A 27232-nucleotide genomic window follows, 5' to 3' on the forward strand; every position below is an offset into this window, starting at 1 on the left:
AAGTGGTGCTGGCTCCTACCCTGGGGGTCTTTAAGAAGCGGCTCGATGCCTACCTGACTGGGATCAATTGAGCCCAGTTTCCCTCCTGCCCAGGCAGGGGGGCGGACTTGAAGATCTACAAGGTCCCTTCCGACCCTACTTCTATGATTCTATGATGTGTGAATGGAGCTAACGTAACTATGTAGTATACCAGGCAAGCACTTAAAATACATGCTGATTCTACTGCTACTACACAGTTGTATGTGTAATATATGTGATAAGGTACAAATTGAGTCATTTCTTTAATACCTACGGCAGCAGATTTGTTTATAGGTTGAATATCATTGCCTGTATCCTGGTCTAGATTTGCACAAAATGATGACTAATTTCTTGGTGTACAGAGTTTGTGGTGGCTGTTCCCACACCACCATGATTACATTTATCAGAGAAACACAAGAGTGGAAGCTTTGTAGATCTTCAAGTCGTGTTCACTGTGATTAGACAGCCATATAATAAACATTTGCTTAAAATCAGTCTTTGGAGCTCTTAACCTTCATTAGCTTTTGTTGATGTTTGTTTTATTTACACTTCTATTAATGACTGGCTGTGTGCACATGCTAAAATTTTGGTTCTCTTGATCACTGTGCCTGTGGCCACATACAAATGTTCAGTTTTTACCAGGAGAATCACCATTCCTCTGGTAGACACTAGAAGAGTACAAACATTTGCACTCTTTCTCCTGGACCAAAAGTGGGGATTCTGGCAGAAAAAATAAGCTGACTTCAACCAAGGAGAAGCCAGTCCTGGGGGAGTATCTTTTGGGAGAATGAACGTTTGCACACTTTCTCCTGGATTAACTCCTCCTGAGGACAAAGAGGAGTGGAGCTGGGGGAAAGGCTCCCGTGCCATCCCAAGACTAAGGTCATCCCAGTCTGGAGACAGTGTGGGGGGCAGCTGCTTCTGGCCCTCCTGGAGCCCAGGAGGGAGGGGAAAGGGAGGAGCTGCTCCCTGCTGTTCCTTACTCTTTGGGGAATATGGTGTGATTAAATAGGCAGAGTGTTTTGCTGCACTGCTCTGGCTCCCATGTACTGGGAGCCAAGCAAAGGTAGCAGGACTGCAAATTTCCTACCAACCTTTTTTACTGGAGTCCCTAGAATGAGAAGTCAGAGGCGGACAGCAGCCATAACTCCTTGCTTCTCTGCAGTCTCCAGTTTCAGGAAGAGGTGGGGGGCAGGACTGGGAAGTAGGCTCAGGAGTAGTATTCTCAAGCCCAGTTCCCAGCCCTGTTGTATTTTATATTGTTGGTCCTGTCACCCACCTGGGTGCCAAGAGGGGAGTGGAGGCAAGGGCAAACTGGCTTGGCCAGTGCCTGGGCTTAGGGAGGCTCTCCCAAGGGTACTGGGGCAAAGCATCTACTCTTCTCTCACCAGAGTCACAGGTGTGTGAAGTGGGTGAAGGCTTTGTCATGGGCCATGGAGCAGTGGAAGTCAAGCAGAGGAAGTAATGCTGCCCCCTGCCTGCTTTTCGCATCAGTGTCTTGGAGTGAGAAGGGGTTCAGGGTTTGCTCGGCTGCTCCTTATGCTCCCCTCTCAGAGATTGGGAGCAGAGTGGAGAAGCTGCTCACTGCTTCTCAGACTGGGTTTTCTATCTCAGGCGTGAGTGGGGGCTTTGTCCAGGTTCTGCCTTCCCTTCCCAGACTGGTCTGGGAGAAGAAGAGAACAGCAAGGCAAAGCCCCCCAGCCCTTTCCCCAGCTGATGACTTGGATGGCTTGGCGAAGGGGCTAGTGTTTTACCTTGCTGCTGCCTTTCCCCTTCTGGACCAGTCTGGGAGGGAGGGGAGCAGCTGCTGTACCCTGCCTCCTCTCCAAACTGGACACTACCTGGCTTGAGGAAGAGGCTGGGAGCTTTTCCCCAGTGCTCCCTGCTGTGGGAGTAGAGTGGAGGCAGCTGCTTCTTGCCCATTCCTCAGACCCCAGTCTGGGAGAAGGCACAGGTAGTCTTTCCCCTCTGTGGGCAGTGAAGCAGGGACTGGGAGGAATGGAGAAGGTGCTGCTCCCCACATCTTCCCCAGATAGGGGGAGAAGGCTGGACTGCACAGACTGAATGTCTGTACACTTTGTTTCCCAGAAAGATTTTTGCTAGAAGTGCACCGATACATCGGTCCAATGTTGGATCGGTACTGATATAAAGAAAACTGGCTGTATCGGACATCGGCCCGATGGGGCCAATAATTTGGCTGATAAATGCCCGTGTTGCGCGCAGCCACTGCGCAGCACTTGGGCAATGAGGAGCAGAGCTGGCAGTGTGGAATGCTGCCTCAGGACTTACCAGCTGGTGTGGTGGATGGGGAAGGAGGGAGAGAAAGGGTATGGGGGAGCAGATCAACACCCCCTGCAGTGTGGGAGGGGGCAGGAGGAGGAGGAGGGGTAGGCACTGCCCAGGCTGGGGGGGAGGGGGCGGAACCACAGCTCTCCACTCCTGCTGCCGCCTGCAGTACGGGGGGAGGGGGGGGCGCGGCGGCATGGGCCTCCTGGATCTGCGTGGGGCAGAGCGGGCTGCTCAGGGCTCTTCTCAGCAGGGGCTGGGCTTGGAGCGAGCTCCAGCAGTGCTGGGAGGATGCTGCATCCACCCCAAATTTCACTGCCGCTCTGCTCCCAGTGCTGCTGTTGCCACTGCCAGCTGCAGCCCTGGCTCAATGCCCAGTTTCCACCCATGTGCTGGGAAGAGCTGGGCTGTGCCAGGCAGTTGGTGGCAATGCTGCTGGGAGTGGAGCAGCGGCAAAATTTGGGGTGGATGCACCATCCTCCCAGCTCCGCCGGCACCTGCTCCAAGCCCAGCCACTGCCAAGAGCCCCACACAGCCCCACGCAGATCTGGGGGGGTCACATGCCCCCCCTGTGCCTTCCTGGGGTGCAAACAGCAGCAAGAGCTGCCGCCTCCACCCCCACGAGTCTTTGTTCTGGCCCCCCGCCCCACCTAGGGAGCACCTGCCCCCTCCCTCACCGTGGCGGGGGAGGGGGGGCATTGATCTGCTCCCCCACACCTCTTCCCTCCCCCCTCCCCTTCCAGCACTCTGGACTTACCAGCTGTATTGGAAATTGGATCGGTATCGACCAATATGCCTTCTTAAATATCAGCTATAGGTATCGGGCCCCCAAAATCTCTTTCGGTGTACCCCTAATTTCTACCAATGTGAATTCCAGAGAAATGTTATCTTTTATCACGGAGAAATGAGAATATTATTACAGCTTACAATAAATGACAAGCAATTCACTAAGCAAACTCCATTCCACCCTTTTGCTCCAATAAGAGCAAATCTCCAACCAATTCCCAAAGGTGCTTCCTGTTTGAGGCACTCTGACACCATGCTGTTTAGGCTGAAGAGAAGATGTACAAATGCCTGACAAAATAAGAATTTTCATTTCTCCCTTCTGAACTGAGAATCCTTTAATTGAGAACTCCACAACATACTAATGTATAAATGTCATACATTGTTCTGTTGTGTAACCATTCTGCTCTTCTAGCTTGAATGCCTTCTCCTTTCCACTCTGCATAATTTTTTTTCATTATACTCGCTTCATAAAGCAAACTTCCTTCATGGTTTTGTCAATCCACTACCTATTTCTTATTGAAGATTTTGTTCTGTGGTACCCACAGTAAATCAACTATTAGAACTATTTTACCTTGATTCCCTTTTATATTTTTAAAATCAAATCAGCCTTAGAAATATATGCCTTGAACTGAATAGTGATTTGATTTAATTATTAACCATTTCCCTCCTGATCCTATTCCCTGTGCAATTTTTTCCTAACTGTTGTGACTCAATTTAGACTGTAAGCTCTTTTAGAAGGGAGTCTGTGTGGTAGTGGCACATGGTGCAGGAGCAGCCGGAGGTTTGCTGCTGCAGGGGGAGATGTCACCATCTTTCTTGTTGCTGACACTGGTGCCAATCAGCCATTCATGCCACTTAGAGTTCTTTAAAAAAAAAAAAAAAAAAAAAAGTGCGCTTTACTGGAAGCAGAAGCATATTAGTTCAACACAACTCCACAGCATCAGTATAGATCAGGTGCTTCAGTTGGGCTTCTTTGGCATTTTTATCTAATAGCTGATTCAATCAGCTATTGGATAAAAGTGCCAAAAAATCCCTACTAAAGCACACGATCTATACAGATGTGTGAGCTGCATACAACTAACATGCTGCCTCTTCTGAACATGTGCTGGTCTCAGTGCAGGGCACACAAAGTTTAAAGTAAAGTACCATTTGGGGTTGTTGGGTTTTTTTTTTTTTTTAATGCAGCAGAAAAAGATGGTGACATTTTACCCTGTAGCAGCAAGTTTTTGGCTGCTGCTCCTGCACTGGAGCTGCTGCAGGGAAGGTGCAGAGTTCAAGAAGTAGGAGATGGGACAGGAAAGTGAGACACATTCCCCACCCAGTAACCCCCCTTAAGTGGTGCCTGGGGCTCATGCCCTGCTTGCCCACCTATTGTTATGTTGCTAAGTATTACAGAACTGAATTGCCAAGCTCACTATATTTGTTTAATGCAGTGCGTAGAAACATTTACAGGAAAACATGATCTTTAATCTACTGATTGTAGCACAAGTGGCAGTTGTGTTGTTCCTTTTGCTATCTAATTGAGTTTCCAGAACTCTCTCTCACATAGCAGAATATACTTTTTATCCATATTCTTTTGATTACTGTCTCTTAGTTTCTCCAGCTAAATGGCTAGAGAATAAATTTATTTTGACTTTTTTTCTTTCTGTTTGCCCTTTTCTGAGCCTAGGTTATTCTTTTTTTCCCATGTTGTATTGATTGTTAGTCCTTATTCTGCAGTGTTTAATCTGAAGCAAAGCATTATTGAAAACAGTATATTGTACAAGCTGCTACCTTGATCCTGTGTCTGCAAGATAATGTTTTTAATGGCAAGGGTTAGAAGCATAGATCATAAAATGATAAGCCAGCCATGAAAATGGGGCCTTAATTTTGGTGCACAGGTAGCACCCTTGCCATATATGCAGTATAAACGTTACATGTAGAGGGAGCCGAATGAATATTTTAGTTAAGCTTTGCATCTGGAAACTTGGTATAGTTGCACTTGGAAAGCTACTGTATTTATCTGAATCCAAGACAACTTTGAAGTTAAGACAATTCCCCAATAATTAAATGCTGCACGTGGAAAATATATAAATTTTGTTATACTTTTTTTTCCATGTATAGCATCTAATTATTGCACTTTTGTCTGTAATCTGTCCCCCCACCCCTCGCCCTCCTTCAGCTTGCCACCTGCCCCTTCCCACTTGCCTCACTGCTGCTGCCTGCCTGCACCCATCTACCCCTATCTTCCCCTTCTCCCCACGCCACCACTTCTTCTGAGTTGTGGCTTCCACTAAGACCTGGGGCAAAGAGCACATGCTGGCTCTGGCTGCTACCCGGCCCAGCACCAGTGGTTGCGGCAGCCCTGGCCCTGGCTCTGGGATCAGAGCCAGGGCCAGAACTGCCACTGCCAAAGTCACACTTCTTCTTGGCTGAGTGGGGGCCAGTCAGCATGTGTTCTGTGCCCTGGTTGGAGTGGGACTGCACCCAGACCTGCAGGGTAAGTGGAAGCAGTGTGGGGGCGGGGGGCAGGCAATGGGGCTTGGGGGGCGGAGGGGAGATGTGGCTTTGATTTGAGCCTGGGTCGGGACTGTAGCTACTGTGTAAATTAATTACACTTAATTGAAGAAAAATCACTACTGAAGTACTGTACTGTAGTTGAAAGCTTATGAGTTTGGGAAATTAATGTATTTTTAAAAAGCTTTTGGAACTTCTGTGATGTGTTAACTAAGCTGGCTCTAGCAACTTAACTTCAAATGCTTGGCCATAATATTATGATGGTGGTAAGAAACTTCCACCTGTTTGTGACCTTGTAGAATGCTTAAACCATATCATTTGAATGGTAATAATCTGTTTTCCTGGCATGTTATGGGCTCAAACTTTTTTCTGAATGTTTTTGATACATGGTTTGACTGTTAACTGGCCTGTTGTGGGTTTTTGTTTGTCTGTTTTGTAATTGGAAACCTATTTAAACATGGCCCTTAACGCCCTTCTTTGGCCAGTGGGGAAAGTCATATTGATAAACTTGCACTTAGTTTAGATATTTTATTTAGATTAACATAAATAAATATTCAAGAAGTGGAAATTGAAGGCATCAGAAAATAACTTTATTTAAAATACTTCTTTCTTGATAAAACTGGTGTTTGGCTGTTGGTCAGACCAGAACTTCGGTTGTATAAGTTTACAGAATGTATTTAAGAGCTGAAGTCTTTATAGACCGTTATCAAATGGATTAAAAATGGAAATTATGAAAGTATTAATCAATTTTAACTTTTGGAAGTTTTCTGTCTCTTGCCATCCGGAACTTTTGCTGATCAGATTTTTCTTAACTCTTATTTGGATTTTTTTGCCTTTATTTTAGTCTGTGTGGTATGGTTTTCTTAATATAAACATAATGGAGCTGTCATCGCAGGGTTATGAATGTAAAGTGTTTGTGATCTGCTTTTAGTAGTGGAAGCTTGTTTCTTTTCTACTGATTTCCTGTCAGGTTTTTGAACTGAGATATTTTTACATTTTATTCTGCACATTTTTCTTTACTGTTTTCTCAAACTGTCCAGATAGTTTTGCCTGATGAATTGACAGCAGTAGTGTTATATTTGGAAACTCTGTTTTGCCTTAGTGCTTCCTCTTTCTTTAGTCTCATCACTGAACTGACCACATTGTCTTCTTTCTCAGTTGCCAGCAATAAATACCTTTCATTTTTTTCAGGCTTTGTTTTATATTGTAGTGGCTTTCCTTAGCCAGATTTGGCCATCTCTTTAGGGCCACAGTAAACTTTAGTTCTTTATTGGTTCAGGTATAGTAATGCATTTTCGTGCATTTGTTGACTGCTGTTTGATATTCAGGCACATGCACACATTGATTGATAGATGATACGGTCGGATTATTTGCAATAAGAATTTATCCTGGTCATTTGACTGGTGTGGAATGCAGTGAAAGTTCATTCTGGATCAATTGCAAAATGACCCCCATCAAATATTAACATAATATTTTGAGTATATTAATATTATACAACATATGATAAACTACGATGATTCCACTGAGCACTGTAGTGAAACTGGCTGAGTGCTCAGTGAAATCAGGTAACAATTTTAAATGAACGCTATAGTGAAATAGCACTAACTGAAACTGCATTAAGCGGGGGTTGCCTGTAATCTTCAATTTAATCTGTTTTATAGTCATCATTTCCCCCATTTCAATACGTTTGCTATGAGTAACTCAAGTATCTTTCTTCCCTCCCTCTCCCCCACACATCTGTGGAAAACCATATGACCTACGGATCTATTTTCTAAAATGTACAGATTTTTTTTAAAACTTGAATCTACTTAAAAGCAATAAGGTCCACATTTGATCACTGTAGGTATTTTTTGGGAAGAATTATCTTGTCAGCAGCCTGACTAATAAAGATGTAAGTTCTGCTGATTTTTTTTTTTTTTTTTTCCCCTCTATAGTCCAGTCACATTTATTCAGACAGCTGCGTGTAACATTGAACTTTATTTTACACACAAGGATCTTGAAGTTATACAAATTTATGTTCATGGGATTCTTGTTTTCACTCCCTTCTCTTAACTTTTTATTCCCTGTTTTTTTATAAATGGGTATTGATTAGTATGATTTTTGCTCACCGCTACTAGTTTGGTGTAAACTGTATACTTTTTAAAAAAATACAAATTAAAAATAGATTATTGTAAAGAGGAAGTGTTCAAATGTATTACTTTTAGAATGGTAATTAGCTGTACCTGCCTCATCCTATTATATCAACTTGCAACTCACTAAAAGTATTTGTTAAAGGTGCTATGCAAATGGAGTAAGAGAAGGGATACAAACCTTTAAAAAAAAAAAAAAAGGCGGGGGGCATGCACAGACTTATTTGAAAAGGACAGAAATGACCTTTCTTTAGTAGAAGTGGTTTTTACAGCTTAAATTTGAAACTGTTTCTTAGTTTTGAGGTAAGTTCTCTAAAATAGTATAATTACAGTCTCTGCAGGAACAGCAGAGCTTTTCCCCTCACAAAGTTTCAATTCTCCAAATGTCCATTATTCTGAAATATGATGAATAGTTTTTGACAACTCTTTTGCATAGGTGTTGTGTAAAGGCATTGCTTAACTGTTCATAAGGTGAGCTTGCTAAAGTGCCTTAAATACACCTCAGGGAATCAAATCAGAAAAAAAATCACAATTATGTGTTGACTCCTGGAGCTGCATGTGGTGGCACAGAGTTGGCCCAGCCTTCAGACCAGACTGGCCTGGCTCCATGCCAGCACTTGGGGCTTATGGCACTGCAGATGGGAGCTGCGTACCATCAGGCCAGGTACGCTCTGTGCCTCCACATGGGGCTTCCAGCACTCCAGCGGGGAGCTGCACGTGGAAGCACAGAGTCACGTGCCATCAAGCTAAGCTGGCTTTGTGCTTCCACGTCCGGCTTCTTGCTGGAGTGCTGGAATCCCTATGTGGAGGCACAGAGCAAGCCGGCCCAGCCCCATGGCCCATGTCTTCTGCCTGCAGTGCTGTCAGCCCCATGTGCTGGCACAGAACCAGCCTGGTCTGGGTTGAAGGCTCACAACAGTAGGCCAGCTAGACTGGCTCCATGCTGCTATGTGCAGACCCCGGGAGTCAGCCAGAGCAGTACGCCACCGGGGGACACTGTCAGCCACAGCTATGAGCGCTCTGTGGGCCTGCTGCCTGTTGCTTCTACTGCTGCTTCTGGTGGCAGGAGCTGTGCACCATGGGGAGGTGGGTATGTGAGCCCACACCCTCATGCCCACTGACAAGCCCCCTCCCCAAGCAGAAGCTTTCCTCCCCACTCAGCAGCTGTTCAGTCATGCACCCCCACACTTAGTGCCTTCACATGGGGCTCCCAGCTGTAGTGTCAGGAGCTTGGTGGAGGTGGAGGCCCAGAGCCTGCCCACGTTAAGTTATGTACATGCATATGTTTTATGTGCAGAATTGCATATTTCCCCAGGGAGTACTTAAAATATTAAGTTAGGAACTTTAAAATCTTATGCCTTTTATCTTCCTTTATTTGTTGCTTTAGTCAATAAACTATGCAACTTCTTAAAATATCCCCCACCCAAATAAATCTGCCTAAAAATATTTTGTACTTAATAGGAATGATTATCTTCACATTTTCAATAAACATTAACTTACTATGTTTGTTTTTAAACAGACACCAAATCCTACTGCAAGCGAGTTTATTCCTAAAGGAGGATCAACCTCCAGGCTGAGTAATGTGTCCCAGTCTAGTATGTCCGCCTTCTCTCAAGCCTTGTTTTCTCACCCCTCCATGGGAAGTCCTGCTACTGCTGGACTAGCTCCAGGTAAGTTGCAAATAGTGATTTGCAATGCAGTTAGTAGTAGTCATCTACAACTGTTTAAAATTTAGCTTGCTAAAAATAGCAATTGTTTACATAAGTCAAATGTATTTCTGTTCTAGTTCTTGACTTCAGGAAAATATTAATGTAAGTAAAAGTATATTAGCTTTAAATAACTTCCATATTTAGGGTATGCTTTTATTGCCTGCTGCCAGGAGCAGTGTAGCTCCTCCATGAGCACAGAATTTGGCCACAGGCTCATTTATTCTGCTTCTTTGCTGTACTGCGGTGTAGATTTAGACAAACCTAATATATTAATGCACAGTGACAAATGCTTTCTAGTGTGTATGGTGTTTATAAAACAAGTTTTTCTTAAGTCTTCATATGGTCATTAATAGTGAAACTAATTACATCATAATAAATTAGAAGACCTTGACCTAAAAATCATTGGCCTCCCAAAAAAAAAAATCTCATTGCTATTATGTCTCTCATATTGTGTAATCTCATTTTTTACATCAACATTATGATTTAGTTTTAGATTATTTTAAGGTTTAAAAAACAAATTTTAAAAACCATGTTCCATGCAAATCCTGAAACGACGTGTAGCAGTAGTAGGCAACCATCAATCCTTTGGATCATGGGGTATGCATGAGAGATCTAGTCAGCTGCCTGATGAATCCACTTGCATGGAGTCCTGCAACCATCACACCAAGACCTTCAACATTTATTCCTAGGCAGGAATGGGGGCTGCCCAAGACCTACCATCCTCCCTTTAGACCACTGAGACAGAATGCAAAGGCCAGACCGAGTCCAGACATTCAGTACTTCCATGGTTATAGCTTCTGGGAGAGAGAAACACATAAGAACTGCTGCTGACTGCCTAAAGCCTGATCTAGGGTGTGTTTCTGTCAGGGTTGTGCCTCTTAACCTTTCTCCAACCAAGGACTAACCACAAAGCAGTGGAAACTAGGGTTTGGAGGCACCCTATGCTTGTCTTATTTTGGAGGTTGCAACATTGTGGTATTTTATAGGAGCTACCTCACCATGAGTAGCTGTACCATATTGCCACCAGGCCTTCCAGCTGGATGTAGTTTATGGTCATACCCAAATCCTGAAACTACATATAAGGTACAGCTTATTAACACAAGCCCATTTTCTTCAAAGTGCTGATTTCCCCAACAGTTTCCATTGTCCCCTCAGTTTATGGGTTCTCAGCATTTATGGAAATTTTTGCCATTTATTTAGGAAACTAAATAAAGCTATTGAAGCCTGATTCTTAACAACTTTGAAAGTCTTGGACTGCAGTGCATCAGAAAATGTATGTTGTGTAACAGACCCCACGCTCCCCACCTCCCCCACATACATGCAAAATTTAAAAATATATCGTAAACTATGAGACTGATAGTTCTTTTAAGTTCCATCTAAATATTCTAAACTGTTCTCAGCACCTCAGTAGAAGATGTGAAATTAGAAGAAAAGAGCAATGCAAATAAAGGATCTGTATGGATTGACATTTTTTAATGGGAAATATAGCTGAAAAGAACCTAGATGACGTATGTTATAGTGTCTTACCAATCATTTGTTAAAAGTTGAAATAGTATCTTAAGAGAAATAGGCTTCATGCATTGACGTTAGAGTGGATAAATAACTTTAATATAGGAACTTCAGTGACTAACTCCTCGAGGAAAGAGTAAATAGACCTTTCTTATTTCTCTTTTCTGATTCTGGTATTTCCTTTACTTTGTGTGAATCAAAAATGTCTTTAAGAGATGACTTTTGACATGTTTTCTTCACAGTATTGTATAGATTTCCCTCAAAAAATAAATTTCAGTCTTCTATCAATACTGTGAAAATGCTCGCTGTTGTCACTTATGTTTTATTTTGCCTAGAAATTATCGCATTTTGTTAACCTTTTAGGTTTTTATCACACTTGGCCTCTCTCTTTTAGGGCACAGCACAGAAGCAAAGGTAGTATGTAAAGATCCTACTTATGTCAGTAAATACAGACCTTATCTCAGTGCCGTTACATGGTGTTTCTAGCTTTCAGTACTACAGGTGTTGACATGAAACAGGCTAGAAATAGTGAAATTCCATTGGTTTTGCTGCTGCCAGTAGACTCATGATCAGGGATCCTGGTTTTCTGTTTAGAAAATCCAGCATTCTCTGTTTTAAAAAATCCAACGTTCTGTTAAAAAAAATTCCAAAATCTACATATTTCCATGATTGATTAAAATGAAACACCAGTATCATTTATACACGTGTGTGTGTGTGTGTGTGTGTGTGTGTGTGTGTGTGTGTGTGTGTGTGTATAGAGGTGCACCAATATATCAGTGCCATATCAGATGGGCACCCATAGAAGGAAAATTAACATTATTGGCTATCGGCTTTTTTTAGCCTGTGTACCTGATAATGTCACCGATAAATATGCCTTCTGGCCAGGGCCCCTGGACACTACTTGCATGCGCGCAGCCGCAACATGCACATAGCCGGGAGCAGCACTTGGCAGTGTGGAGAGCAGCGCCCTGCAGGTAAGTCTGTGGACGTGAAGAGGCATGGGGGAGGGGAGGGGGATGCGGGGAGGGGGCAGATCGAGGCCCCCACAGTGAGGGAGGGAACTGGGGCAGTGGGGGCCCTGTCCAGCCAGGGCAGTGAATAGGACCCCAGTGCGGGGAGTGGGATGGAGCTTTGGCTGGCTTGTCCAGGGGGCGCAGGGGAGGGGGCAGCTCCCCACTGCTTTGTGCACCCCTGGGAAAGGCATGGGGGCACGTGCCCCCCTCCCCAGATTGTCACATAGGGTGGAGACGGGCTGCCTGCTGTGGGCTTGGGGCTCTCTGCCCTGCTGCCTTTTGCCCTGGGTTCCAGTTACACCAGCTGCACACCCCTGCCAGACCAGTAGCAGTGGGGGCAGTGAGTTGCCTCCTCCCGCTGGATTGGCCAGGGACACGGCGCAGCCACTGTGGGGTTCTTGGGGCAAGGGCAGCAGGGCGGAGCGTCCTGAGCCTGCAGTAGGCAGCCTGCCTCTGCCCTCAACCCACTTGGCTCTGCTCCTAAAAGCATCCCCACACTTAAAATGGTGGTGGCAGCGCTTGAACTAAAGCTCATTTGACAAACTTTAGTTCAAGCTTCCCTGCCACCATTTTTAAGTGCCGGGATGCTAATCCCCTGGATGAGCTGCCTGTGGCTCCATCCCGCTCCCTATCCCAGCCCCAGATTCCCATTCACTGCCCTGGCGGGGCAGCGCACCCAGCTCCACCCTCTGCCTCTGCCCCACTCCCTCTCTCATTGTGGGGGACCTCGATCTGCCCCCCAGTGCTCCTTCTTTCCTCTCTTCCCCTTCACCTCCATAGGCTTGCCTGCAGGGAGCTGCTCTTCACGCTGCCCAGCTGTGCTCCTGTAAACCAGTTATCGGGTCGGTATCGGCTGATATGCCTGGTGAATAATCAGTATCGGCCAGAAAATCTCTTATCGGTACACCCCTAGTGTGTGTGTGTGTGTGTGTGTGTGTGTGTGTGTGTATCAGTTGAACAAAATGTTTTATTGATATATTTACAATTTTTGAACAACTTGGAAGCCTACCAGTGCCTCAATCATTATAATAAAATAAATTCTAAATACCTGTATATGTTGGCATATGATTTTGGTTCTGTTTTGTTTTTTACCATGGAAAATCAGACCTCCCCCTGCCTTCTTTGCTTACTAGGAAGCAGGTCCAGCTGCAGCTGCCTTCCCTCTTCCCCCCCGACCCCCCAGTGCTTTGTGGTGCTGAGCAGCCCTGACACACTGGTGCCCTGCCCCTACCTATGCTGTTGCCACTCACTCCCCATGTCACCCCTCACTTCCAAGCTGGTGCAGCCCCTCAGCAGCTGCTATGAGATCCTAAGCAGAGACCATGCCCCTGCTGCAGAGGAAGGCAAAATTTCCCCAGTCTGTATCAATCTGACCAGGGGAAAATTCATTCCTAACCCCAGTGCCCTGTCAGTCTGACCCATGGATTGCACTACATGGGTCAAGTGCTCACAGTGACGTGTCCTATTGAAACTGACTTGCACAGACTTGAGCTGGTCTGAGAGAACTTAAACTTATAGAAGCCCCAAACCATTGAGAGATTGAGGGAATTAGATGGAGTTGACCTACCGGAACAAGATTGATTTTATTCTGATTCTTATTGATTTTATTCTGATCCTGATTCCCAACCATATGAGAAAAAATCAAGTAAAGGAGAAGATAGACTAAACTAAGTTACAGCTCAAGGAGAAGATTTCCTAGTAGAAAAGGGAGAAGAGCAGCACTGTTGTTAGGTATATTTAATTACTTTGGAAGTGTGCGGGCCGGGAGCGGTCCGAGGCTTTCGGGGGCGTGCGGCAGGCTGTGGCCAGCAGCCCTGGCACGTGGGTCAGGGAATTCGGCACGGCGAACTAGAATTAGGCACGGACTCATAGCGGTTGATTAAAGATTATTTTACTTACACCGTAGATGGTCGCGGTGCAGGCAGGAAAAACTTCGCTTAAGTTGCAGTTACAAACGAAAGGAAAACTTGCTCGAACAAGACCCATGGAAAACTCGAGCCTCTTGAAATAACCCGGAAAGAGCTCTGGATACCACGATGAGAGTCCAAAAGGTGACTCTCCACGAAAGCGCGCAGGGAAGGGGACGTCGAGGGATCAGGCGGCGACGGGGAGCGGCTAGAGGTTGATCAGGCCCCTGTATCCTCCTTAAGGCACCCGCTGGGTTCGTTGGACTCCGCAGCGCTTAGAGTTCTTCACAAGATGTGAAGTTCTCCTTCTCCTCCTCTACGAGATGGTTGTGGAGTCCTCCAACTTGGGCGGAAACCGCTCAAGCCTCTTATACGGCTTGCAAGCCAATCGCTAGCCACCACATGGGAATAATTTAGAAACAGCCAATAGTCGGGAACAAATTTGCATGCAAATGGCGGGAACTCCTTTGCACCGGGGTTTTCTCTATGCAACTGAGAATTGCACCGTGCAAAGAAAGCTCCTCGTGGCGGGAAATAATTCTGCAGTGCCGAAGCACACACAAAATCATACCCTTGGGTCATGACAGGAAGCACTTAACTACTATGGTAATAAGCATTATGGAAAATCTGCAATAAAAATAAATGTTTTCCAGTACTTAGGGATGTTGCAGTGCAAATATCTATGTGTAGTATTTGTCTGTAACAAATCTTAAATTAATAAGCTGACCTATACTTAATTCAGTTTTCAAGAATGACTTGACACTGAAGTGTTTAATATTCTACCTCTGTGATGTTTTATGCTTAATCTTTTTAAAATGTGATTTTCACTGCTTCTGTTGCTAGCATTGTCACTTATACTTTATATTGACATAAACTTTGGTTGTGGTTAGTGGACATGTAAATTTGTGGATAAGGAAGAAAATGTGTAGAGAATCTTTGTGTCGTTTCTTAAAACAGCACAAATGTGTATGCAGTTCAAGTAGCCTACAACATTAGTTTAAAACTAATTAAAGGCCCGCCCAGGTTGTTTTTCATTCTTTGAGTAGCAAGCATCCATTGATTTCAAAGGGTCCCAAAGGAGGAAAACATTAAAATCATGTTTTTCTAAAGACACAATTTATCCTCAATTAAAAGGTAGCTTTGTTTTTAATTAAAATATGTACTTTAAATAGTTGCTTTCAAATGCTTACAATAGCTTTAAAGCACTTAATTAATCAATTATTGTAAGCACAGAACTTCAAGTGAAACATGACACTGATCACTACATAGATAGGAGGATAAAATTGGTTGTGCACAACCTGTGCATTCTTACCATTGTGGTATACATTTTTAAGACCACTAAAATATTTGGATGACTAGAACTTGCATGAAGGAAAATATGATAGTTTCAACGTATTAATAATATTTCAGTTTTAGCAATATCTTAAACCTTTTGTTACTACAAATGTTAGGGTCCCTCTGCATGTGCAGGTAAAGGTCCAATGGGATCTAATGCATGATCTATGCAATCATGCCTCCTGCTGTGCTGTACATGCATGGCAGGAGGCAGGATTGTAGCATCGTACATTAGATGCTATCATACCTTATCGCCAGTGCAGGGGGAGTCGGGGATCACAATCCTGGGGTCCCCCTCTGCAGCAGTGAGCCCCACAGCTGATGGGGCTCTCAGCGGGATCAGTGTTCTGTGCATTGACCCTGCTGCAAGCCCTGTAGCTGATGTGGGCTGCAGAACTTGCAGTGGGGGCAGCATGGAGAATGCTTCCACCTGCTCAAACCCTGCACCAGTGGAGGTAACATTCTTCATGCTGCAAGCCCCACAGCTGACAGTGTTGCCACCACTTCAAGCTTTGGGGCTAACAGCTGGTGGCTGGTTGGTGATGGGGCTTCCAGCCACAGGGAAGCACTTGGCTACATGTTCAGTTAATGGCCTGATTAGAACAAGCTACAAAAGTTTATTGCACACTTTTTGCAGAATAACTTTGTAGCTTATTGCTTGCTTTATCACACCATTAATTAGTTGAAAGTGTAGCTGTGTCACAACTTAAGGCATGATTACCTGGTTAATCTATTACCTTTCTATTACCAAGCAATCGCAGGCATTGTTACAGGATTCTTGTAGAAAGTCAGCTTTGTTATCAAATACTTTAAAAAATAAAAGCCAGCATGGGTCACTGTTAGATTTTAAGAGTTCAACATTTACATATGTGAATGTTGAACTAGGTGAGGGTAGTTTTAAGGAGTGTGATCCCTTTATTTGACCAACTGCATGGTTGAGACGCACAGTACCTACCATTGGTAGTTCACTGGCAATTAAAAATTTATAAACATGCATAGTGTGCAGGTTTTCAGTTCACTTTTGTCACTTCCATTTTCTTCAATTATAATGAAACTTGAAAAATTAAAAACAACCTAAGTGAAAGTTTAGCAGTAAAGAGGGACTTCTTGATTTCACATGCGAATGAGCCCTCTCCTCAAAATATGCATATAGGCTCTAATTTATGCAATATGTATTGCAATTATGGGCAAAACCTACTCTTTAATTTCAGTTACAATAACATTACATGCCAATTATCAGCATTTTCCTTCTCCCTTCTTTAGAAAAACCAATTGTTGGATAAAATAAAAAGGTGTTTTACTTGGGTTTTTTACACTTCTGCACAGTATTATGTCAGTAGTTTGAAAGTGCTATCAGAATTTTGCTATTCAAATTAATTAGTAAATATCATTTTTAAGATACTCTGTGTTCTTGGCATATTTTATAGGATGTTCAGAGAATATATGCTGACAAAATACTTGTGTACCTATCACCAGTTCTTTTTCATAGAGGTAGGCATTAAGGCTGTGCGAAACAGCACCGTTGTGTTTCGACTTCCATTTCAAAGGGACAGTGTTTTGTTTCTTCGTTTCATTTTGAAACGCTGTTCCATTTCATTTCCTCAAAACTGTTTCGCTGTTTTGACGCATTTCAGTGTTTCACCCATACGCTATAATAGGGAATCATGAAAATGCCGAAAACTTTGTCATTTCTTGCCTGATTCAGATGAAAATTGCAAGGATGGTAGCCCCTTCTAAGGGCACGAAGCCTGCCATGTTTCAAGAAGATAGGTGCAGAGGTGTCTGGGTCACTGCACTTCAAACTGTTCAAAACAAAACTTGTGACACTTGCTGGCAGCAGCAGCAGCTTTGTCTCATCCCATGCGCAGCTCTGGGGGTCCGCACCCCTGGGAGGGCTGTGGGCCTGTGCTGGACTCCTCTCGGGGCTGTGGGCCCCCAAATCTGTGCACTGCCAGACAGGACGCAGCTGCTGCTGCTGCCTGGGACAGGCGCTGGGCACAGCCTGCGCCCAGCACTGGGGAAGATTGCTGCTGCCACTGGCCCCAGGCAGCAGTGGCAGCCTCCTGTCATCCAGTGTGCAGATCCAGGGGCCGGCACCCCTGGGAGGAGTCCAGCACAGCCAGAGGCAACCCGAACAGGGTGCAGGGCCTGAGGCAAATCAGCCCATGCGGGGCCCCACCCCCACTCTCATCCCGGACCTGAGAAAGCTACCTGGCGGTGGAGGGGGGAGTAGTGAGCAGCTGGATACAAAGCGACCACTCTGCGCCACCGCTGCTCTGCCTGGCTCCACTTGGCCCCCCCAAAGTGCGGGACCCAGGGCGGTTGCTCCAATTCACCTTGCTGCGCCCCCTCCCCCTCCTCCCCCTCCAGGAACGGCCCTGGCCGCAGCCCTCCTGGAGGTGTGGGCCCCCTGATATGCGCATTGGATGAAAGGAGGCTGCCACTGCTTTCTGGGACCAGCACTGAAGCTAAGTAAGCCTGGCTTCAAAACTCAAAATGTTTCGAAACGTTTCGAGTGCTCTCATTTAGTTTCAAATCTCTTCCAAAGCCTTCCGTTTCATTTCGATTTTGTTGTTTCATGCTTGAAACACATCGAAACAGCTTCGAAAGGAAACACCTGGCAAAATTTTGCAGAGCCCTAATAGATGTATAGTAGTCTTCTTTTTCTTTTTTTTCCCCCTTTAATCTGCTCTTTCATGATTTTAAGATCAGAAAAAGGAACATAAATTCTTATTTACTATCAAAAAATACTAGTTCTAGGAGCATATCTGATTTTAATTAAAAACTTAGTTGTTATCTAGAAATTGCCAATACCTGGATTAGTAGTTGAGCCACATGGGAAAAGTCTGAATCACTGTTAAACAAAACACTTTCCCTTTAATTCATAAATTCATAGCTATCTACTAAATGATGGGAAGTTGAATTAGCCCATGGAAATAAGGAGGTTTTTGACATGTGACCCATCAGCCCTTATGCACGTCACCAGCAGTCTACCAATCAGGTTACAAACAGTTATTGTCTGGGCAGTCTGAATCTTTGTTTTTCACCCAGAAATATTGTATGCTTTGGTAATCGGTAGTCATAAATTTAAATGCAACTAATCATGAAACGAGAGAAGTCTGTGTTGTGGCTTACCTCACCAGAAGATTTGACTGATGCTTTGAGTACATTGGGGGTGGTTAACTAGGACTGACAAAAACAAAGAAAAGAATGGGAAGCTATCTCACTAGATCTGCCCTCTAGTAGATAAGATCTTTTTCTGTCAGTGAGGATCAAGAAAGGCATACTGACTGTAAGTTCCTCAGTGTCCCCACTGCCTCTTAATCACTAGTTTTGGGTTAGACCTTTAAATGGTCTTCCATAGTAAAGATAGAAGTGGTGGTAGTGTTTTCTTCACTTGCATGCCGGATTTTTATATAAAGGTTCAAGGGTCAACCATAGCATATATGAAATAAAGAAACTTGTAGACATAGATTGCAAAATTCCCTACTCACATGGATCAATACAATGCTATTGAAACCAGGCTTCTAATAATGTGAGCAATTGTCCCACAACCTGGCCTTTAGTTATTGCTTGTTGCTGGGGGTGGGTTACTGCTTTTAGTGTCAGCCAGTGAGAAAACATGCTCATTTCTGACATTAATTTTTATACCTTATTTTTCATTACTTTCCTAGTAGTAGTATTCTTTCCTAGTTCTTTCTTTTCTTATAGTAATCTTCAGTTTATGACTCTCCTGGAGGGAATAAGTCTACTCTTTCTTCCATTTTTATTGATATTATTAGTTGATAGTAACTTTTATATTCTTGAAGCTAGCCCCTCCACCTTCCTACAGAAGCTAATGTAGTTCACACACTTACATTAACGTTTCAGATTGTCCAACTCAAGACAGTACTACGTAAATTCAACTGTTTTTGTTTGGAAGATTTTCTTTGTAGTCATGAAGGCTTGAAACTGTTTTATGACTACTTAGATTTTTGCATAATATTAATTTGAAATGGAAATTGCATAAATACATGAAAACCAGTGACCCTTGACACCCTGGTATATTGGAACTACCAGTGATACTAAGAGCAGACCTCTTTACAACAAATAACTCTGCTGTTCCAGCATGGTAAAGAGAACTTCTGACCAGAACTTGCATTTTCTAACCATTTCGGTATGTGGGCTATATCTAGCTTTGACACTTATTCCACCACTTTATTCACATCAAGCTGGAAGGGCCCAAATTCTTCAGAAGGTAACCACACTTAGAAGCCAAAGTGCTTGACTGAAATTCTGAAAGTGTATTTGAGATTTTGATGAGTGGGCATAATTTTGCCCAGTTGCATAATAATCTCCATTTTCTTGCCTCAGCCCCTCTTTCTCTCCGTTTGTTAAACAAGCGAAACTTAAACTTCAGATGCATTGTTTTTTGACTACTGCAAATGGAAATATCTTATAAATATTGAGAAATGGATGAAACTGGTGTAACCACAGCTGGGTCCAAGTGTTCTAGGCCTCACAAGGATGGTTTTGAGAAACTTACAATAGATGTTCAAAGCAAACTTTTAACACAGATCCTGAACTATATTTAAACCAAAACCAAGAAATATACAGTACGGTATAACTTGATTTTTATGCTATTTATAGATGTCTTATTTTAGACTTCAGAGTGGCAGTTCCTTTTCCAGGCTCTGCAGTCGCATTCTTCTTTCCTTTAAGGAGGGTTTTATTTTTTAATAAACTGTTTGAAACAGTAACTTTGGCACACATTTAAATCATTAGTAGTAAACATTTTTAATTTAAAATGGTGTTTGTGCAGCATAAAATAACACGCATTAGATTATTTCTGTCTTATCTTTCCAAGACTAAAATGTCCACAATACTTTTGCAGTCCTATTGAAGTGGAAGTTGCTTTGATTTTTATTTAATTGGTTTTCCTGCCATATTTAATATTAATATTGCCTGGCTGTAAAATCACTGTCTTATGCCCACATTAGTATGGGAGGAAATTTTAAAAAATGTTCATGGCAGTTCTTTTTTTAGGTTATTTTATGTAATATGTGGTAAGTGTTTAAGCACCAGTGAATGCCAGTTTTCTTAATGGTAAAATCTTTGTGGCATACAAACAAAATGTGATAGCTTGTTTCATCATAAATTGTTGTTTAATTAGTTGACATAATTGTAACGATCACATCTGGAACAAGCTAGAACAAGTTAGGCAATGTTTTAAATATTTTAAACCAGAAAACACCTAACAATTAAAGGTTAGATCTAATTTCAGTTCTGATTTTGTGGAAGGTTTATGTCTCTACCCATTAGTACTTCAAAGCATTAAACCTAGTATTCAAAGTCCCTCTCACTAACTTATATTTTTTTATTATAGAAAAGAAAATATACAATGCAACAGTTAAGCTGCCATTCTAGAAGAAAGACTAGCTTGGCTCATGTAGCATTCCCTTGTTTTTTATAAAAAGGAAAAAGTCCTAGAAAATATAACTAGTCCATGCTAGCTCAAAAACAGAGGAAAATGCACCAAAGGTTATATTAAAAATAAGGCTGATCTTAAGTTTGGAAGATATGGAAGATTGCAGAAGAAATCTCTCTGTTATTTGAAAAGTATCTACTTTTGATGAAGGAAGTAGATGGGCTGAATTATTTGTGCATGTGTTTTATAAATACCTCTTCCCTGGTCATCGGATATTTTACCCGAAGTTAGGTTGCATATTTTTCAAATGGCTTGAATAATATCATCAGAATACTTGCTTCAAAAATAGCTTTTGCTTCTTTTGAAACTAAGAAAAGTTTGCATTATTCCAAACTAATGGAAACTGGCTAAGAAAAAAAAGCTAACATTAGCTTTCCATAGGTATATAGAATTGAAACATGGCCTAAATTTCACCAGCCTAGAATCTGTATTACATTTTTGACTCATTCTAATGCTTGGTAAATGTAGATTGTGGTATGGCATAGTTATAGAGAAGGACTATGATTTTGGAAAAACTATTATATTCTATATTTTTATAATAGAACTAATTACTTGTGTATTTTTGTGTATCATCAAGTCAGCTAATTACTTGATACACAAAGATCACTCCTATATTATGCCATCTTATTTGAACAAAGTAGATGTAGTAAATAAATTCCTGATCTCTAAATGGCTGCACACTGCTAAGTTTTTAATCCAAGCAAAAACTAACTAGTTTTACAGAAAGGGACATGGGTAACCATAAAATTTGCAAATGTTAAATAATGGGAAATAAGTTAGACATGTTACTTCTGCTGGAAAGTAATTTACCTAGATTGAGCGATACCAAATTCTAGCTCTAATACTCACCTTTAACTACTCATCCAATTGGGATTTTCTAAGGAAAGAGTTTAAGTAGAGTAAAATAAACTGCCTGGAATTTTTGTGGATTTATACTTCTGCTGTACAATCTGAAAATGTCTAACAAATATTGGAGGGGGGGGGTTTAAAGATTCATAAAGAGCTTAATAGGTCGGGGTAGGGAGTAGCTGTATGTCTTATGCCTCTCTCAGTTAAATCTTGAACGAGTAGTTGTTTATTTTTCTACCTAAATAATAATAAAAGTTTGCATGCAGTACAGTGCCATTAGCTGTTCCTGTTGCTGTAATAAATTTACTGATTAAGGCTAAGAATTTTTAAGATGAGGAAGGAACATCTACCTTCTATCAGTTGTAATGGACATGGAACATCCTTATTTCTTTTAAAATTTCAGCCCAAATTTATGGTAGGTTTTATCACCTTAACCATATATCACTTTCTTGTTTATAGTAAGACTACTGTTTTTATGTATCTGATCATCATACGAAAGGGAATAACACTACTTTCTTGGAATTATTATATACTGTTCATAAATAGGCTGGAAATTCGGCGCATGTAAGTTAACTGCTTCCCTTTTGTTAGAGAAGCAGATCTTGGCAGTGCTTTTGTTTCCTCTACTTCTATCAGCGACACATTGTAGGGTGTTTTGGTATTCCAGGTACTGTGCCTTGTAGTTGTGTGTGACGATTCAAAGTAACAATTTTGGATTTCTTGGATAATTAATTGTTTCTAATATTGAGGGTGACTAACATACAGCCCATGGGCTGGATTCTGGAAATTTGGCAGTGTGGTGAGTGGTAGCAGCAATAATTGTTGGGGCTCCCAGAGCCCTGACGATTAACCCTGCCACCACTTGTTCTGTCACCAAATTTCCAGACCTGTGGAGAACCCTGCAGGCTGGATCGAGAGCATAGAGCCATGTCATTTAGCCAGCAAGGCTACCCGTGGGATTGAAAATTTGGCTCCAGGCAGAGCAGCCATTGTGGTGGCTCTGGGAGCCTCAAGAATTAACACTTCCATCACCAAATTCCAGCCCTGCAAACCAGATAGATGCCTAGATCTAGTCTGTAGCCCAACCCTGTACCATTCAGCTGTCCTATAGGGCTGGATGAATTGGGACACCACTGGTCTGCACAATTACATCAGGTCTGCCCCTTCAAACATACTCAAATTTTATCTTTCTTCCTTCTTTTCAGGGCTCCATTTTTTATACCTTTGCTATTCCCTCTTGACACACAGTATTCTGTGTATTTTCCTAATGCCTCCTCCTAAATCTAGGCCATAAGGTCCCAGTACAATTTGTTATCCTCCTTCCTTTTTAAAAGAAGGTGTTGTTTTATGAACCTTCCTTGGATAATGTACCTGTTCAAGCTGTGTTTCTTTATCTGCCCCCTTAAATCTTCATAAAGAAATAGCAGGTGATTCTCATCTGCCTTGAAGCTTTATTTTGTTGCAAGTTAGTCTTTCCCACACAGCAAAAGTTTACTCAGGAACTTTTCTTTTTTTTTTTCTAAGGAATGTCACTGTCTGCAGGATCTTCTCCTCTTCATTCCCCTAAAATTACTCCTCATACATCTCCTGCTCCCAGAAGAAGAAGTCATACTCCTAATCCAGCAAATTATATGGTGCCTACTAGTGCCTCTACTTCTGTTGCTAACGCCATCTCCCAGCCTCCATCTAGTGGTCAGGTGATCCAGAAGGAAACTGTGGGTGGAACAACATATTTCTACACAGATACAACTCCAGCACCCCTCACAGGAATGGTACGTTTGTTTCTTTTGCAGTTACTCTGTAAGGGAGATATTGAATTAGCTTTTCTCTAAAATGCAGATGTTTGAGTCGTATTTCATTTTGCTGTTTTTTGCTTTCTCTTGAAATTTGGCCCAGAAGCTGTTACCCTGTGCTCTTAGGCTGGGTGGCATTATTCAAGATTAATCACAGTGATATGGAGCAGGATTTTTTTCTTTCTTTTCATGCTGTGTACTAGTGCTCAAGTTTTTTTTGCCCTGTGGGCCAGATGAGGGATTACAGCCAGTCCATGGGCTAGATCAAGCCTTGTACACCAGAATCTGGCCTTTGTGAGCCTCGGCTTGCTCCCATACGTGGGGATCGGGCCCTGGGGCATGATGCCACACCCTCCCACCCCCACACACTGGCATCAGGTGCCTGAACCAGCACACAGGGCCTGGGATTCTCTACAGGTCTAGAAATTTGGCAGAAGGGGAGTGGTACCACTGTTCCCCCACTGCCAAATTTCCAGACCTGTAGGGAACCCCACAGGACAGATGATTTGGCATTGGGGGTGGGCCCCCATGGGACACCCCTGTTCTATACTGTTCTGTTTCCTCACCTCTGTGCTGAGCGCTCTTTTAAATGGAGCACTGTGGCTCATCAAAAATGGCAATTAGGAGTAGGTTTCTGAGTCTGACCCACTGTAAAAATGCTAAAATACTTCAATGGTGAGGGAGAAACATAAAAGAATGTTGTAAGATGTACAGCATGGGTAAGAATGAAACTGTCATGGGATCTTCAAATAGAAAATTTGTACATATAGTTTCATGCAGAATTTTGGTAAGAGGTTGACTAAAGACTAGCAGTGTTTTGATGACAACTAAGGAATGCCACCTAAATGACACTGTTAAATGAACCTGTTGGAAGTTCTTTTCCTTTTTAATTCTTTAATTTAGCCACAGTTTATAAGGAAGGATAATACTCATGGAAAACTGAAGTGTACTGTTAATTCAAATCTCATTGTCATATTTAGGCATTACATCTAAGATTATTGCAACTGAAAGATCAGAAAAAATATTTCTGTTTTTGCTTTTCTTTTTTAAGTAATTTTTAATAAAGAGTGTACAGATAATCTTCATTTCTGCCATATTAAGGAAAACTTGTATTTACAAAAGAAGGGGAAAGGACAGTTAGTATATTTGTTATTCTAAGGTTATGTTAGTAGTGAATATAGATGTCATAGACATTAGGCCTGGAAGGGACCTTGGGAGATCATCAAGTCAGGGCAGGAAGCCAGCTAGGGTCAAAGGATCCCAGCAACATAAGTATCTTCTTAAATGTTTCTTAAAAGAGTCCAGAGTAGGCACTTGCACCACCTCTGGAGGGAATCTATTCCAGGCCTTCCAGAGGCCTAGGAAATTATAATTTGTTCAGGTAGATAAAGTTTCATAGATTCATAAATTGTTAGTCTGGAAGAGACCTTGCAGATCATTGGGTCCAGCCCCCACACTCTAGGTAGGAAGACAACTGGGGTTAAGCGACCCCAGCGAGGTGACTGTCCAGTCTCCTCTTGAAAACCTCCAGGGTAGGTGATTGCACCACCTCTGGAGGGAGTTTATTCCACAGTCTGGACACCCTGACGGTGAAGGAGTTTTTCCTGGTATTAAGCCTAAAGCGGCCTTCCAGGAGTTTGTATCCATTGGTCCTGGTCTTCCCCGGGGGCACCGTAGTGAACAGTCGTTTACAAAGCTCCTGATGCACTCCTCTGATACAGCGATAAGCTGCTATCAAGACCCCTCTCAACCTTGTCTTAGGCTAAAGAGGCCCAGGTCCCTCAGCCTTTCCTCGTATGGCTTGCCTTGCAAGTCCCTGATCACACGCGTAGTTGTAGTGTATATACTACTTCAATACTAAAAAATTCAGTAGATCAGGAAATGTTCATAATAAACATAAAATGGTAAATTTTCCAATTCTAAAGAAAACCTGTCTTATTTAAATGTATCTGTCTTTAGGTATTTCCAAACTATCATATTTACCCTCCAACTGCACCTCATGTTGCTTATATGCAGCCAAAAGCAAATGCACCTTCCTTCTTCATGGCAGATGAACTCAGACAGGTAAGTTGTCATAGTGTACAAATCTAAATTAAATATCCATATACCTTTATTAAAATAAAGTAGAATGCCACAATCAGTAGAAGACAGATGACTACTCTAAAACTGCTAAGGCAGTATTTAAATATAATCATGTAATAGATGAAGTACCAAAAAACAAAAGTATGTAAAACAGTATTGCCTTCTACATGCAGTACCTTCATTAGGAATGTGTACTAGAAGACAAAAGTTTGCTTAAAGATGAGTATTTTATAGCCTCTTGAAATTTGTGTGCATAACACTTCTTGAGGTATTAGCTGTATTCTAAACAAATTCTAAAATAAAACTAAGTGAAATGGAGTTAGGAAAATCTTCACTTACGGAAGATTTTGTATATGCTTTTACATACACTGACATGTTCACATGCTCAGAATATGTATTTCTATTTCTTTGGTATATATAATTCGTACAAAGTTGGGTATGAAGTTAACTGTGCCTCAGGATTTTCCATATACCTGCCTGCTTCCTGCAACAAGATGCAAAGCATCGGTTGAGTTGCTCTGATTATTGGTACTTCTTAATATTAAGCCCCTATTGCTGACATCTGCCTTGTTAATGTACCTTCACAGATTCTTTCTTCTGCCTCAGACTTCTTTAGGGCCGGGGAAAATACTTTTCTTGATACTAGTCTCCATCTGTTGAGAAGCAGCAGTTCTGAGGTGGCTTCCCATGGCCTCAATCCACTTTTTATGAATGACCTTTCTGTAGAAGGAAACCATAGGTTTAGTCTGTAACTTTTGCAGGCTGGTAACTTTTTTTTTTCAGAGTACCTCACATCAGCTAGCTATTCCAGTATAGGAAGCTGGCCCTTCAAAGGAATTATAATGTCAACTTATCAAAGATGATCAACCAATTATATATAGCCTTAAAGTTGAAAACATAAAATAATTTGTTCCTCAGGAGCTGATCAACAGACATTTAATAACAATGGCTCAGATTGATCAAGCTGATATTCCTGGTAAGTAACTAGAAAGTTGCAATATTAATGGCTTGTGCTTATTAATAGCTAAGTCTTTTATGCACTTAATATTGCATAAGAATGTAAGAGGTGCCATAATGGGTCAAACCAATTGTCCATCTAGCCTAGTGTCCTGTCTTTGACAGTGAAGGAGCAGATGCTTTAGAGGCAGAACATGTGAATAGAAGAGTATATCTAGTGTTCTGTTCTCTGTCATACCCTCTCTGATATTCACCATCATGGGTTTAAGGATGCCAAAGGAAACCTCTCCAGCTATCCTGTTTAATAGCTCTGTTGTCCATAAATTTGTCTAATCCCTTTTTGAACCTGGGTCTATTATCTGTCTCTAGAACCTCTTAAGCTAACTACATGCTGCATTAAAGAAATACTTTCTCTTGTTCATATTAACCCTGTCTCCCACTAATTTCAGTCAGTATGCACCCTAGTTCTAGTATTTTGGGACTTGGTAAATAGCAGTTCCCTATTCACTTTTTGCACACCCTTGGTGATTTTATAGACCTCTATAACCACATTAATAGCATGATACAACAAAGCTATTCTTGAATTGGATTTCTCATGTAATGTTAGGCCTGATCTTACTATGCTAGAGTAGTTAATAACCAATACATTTTCTTCAGTAGTTCACCTTTTCCATCTGGGAAAAATGCTTCACAGATGCTAGGTTTCTGCTGCTTACTTTTTCCTTTGCATGTTTTAATTATTTCCTTTAAACCTTAAATCCTTAGCTATACATAGAACAACTCCAGCTTTTCTCTGTTCAACATCATTTGTGTTCTCAACTTTCATAGATTCATAGACGTTAGGGTCGGAAGGGACCTCAATAGATCATCGAGTCCGACCCCCTGCATAGGCAGGA

The 27232-nt window shown here is 42.2% G+C and overlaps 1 protein-coding gene across 1 annotated transcript in view; it reads left to right on the forward strand.

Annotated features, from left to right (window-relative positions):
- PAN3 (poly(A) specific ribonuclease subunit PAN3) overlaps nt 1-27232 on the forward strand; it is a 126230-nt gene that overhangs the window by 58381 nt on the left and 40617 nt on the right. The window contains 4 exon segments of the mRNA XM_006027488.3: nt 9235-9385; nt 23029-23276; nt 25257-25361; nt 26298-26355. Of these exon segments, the coding sequence (XP_006027550.2) occupies nt 9235-9385; nt 23029-23276; nt 25257-25361; nt 26298-26355 (562 nt within the window).

Source organism: Alligator sinensis, unplaced genomic scaffold (genome assembly GCF_000455745.1).
Source record: "Alligator sinensis unplaced genomic scaffold, ASM45574v1 scaffold84_2, whole genome shotgun sequence".
Classification (NCBI taxonomy): domain Eukaryota; kingdom Metazoa; phylum Chordata; order Crocodylia; family Alligatoridae; genus Alligator; species Alligator sinensis.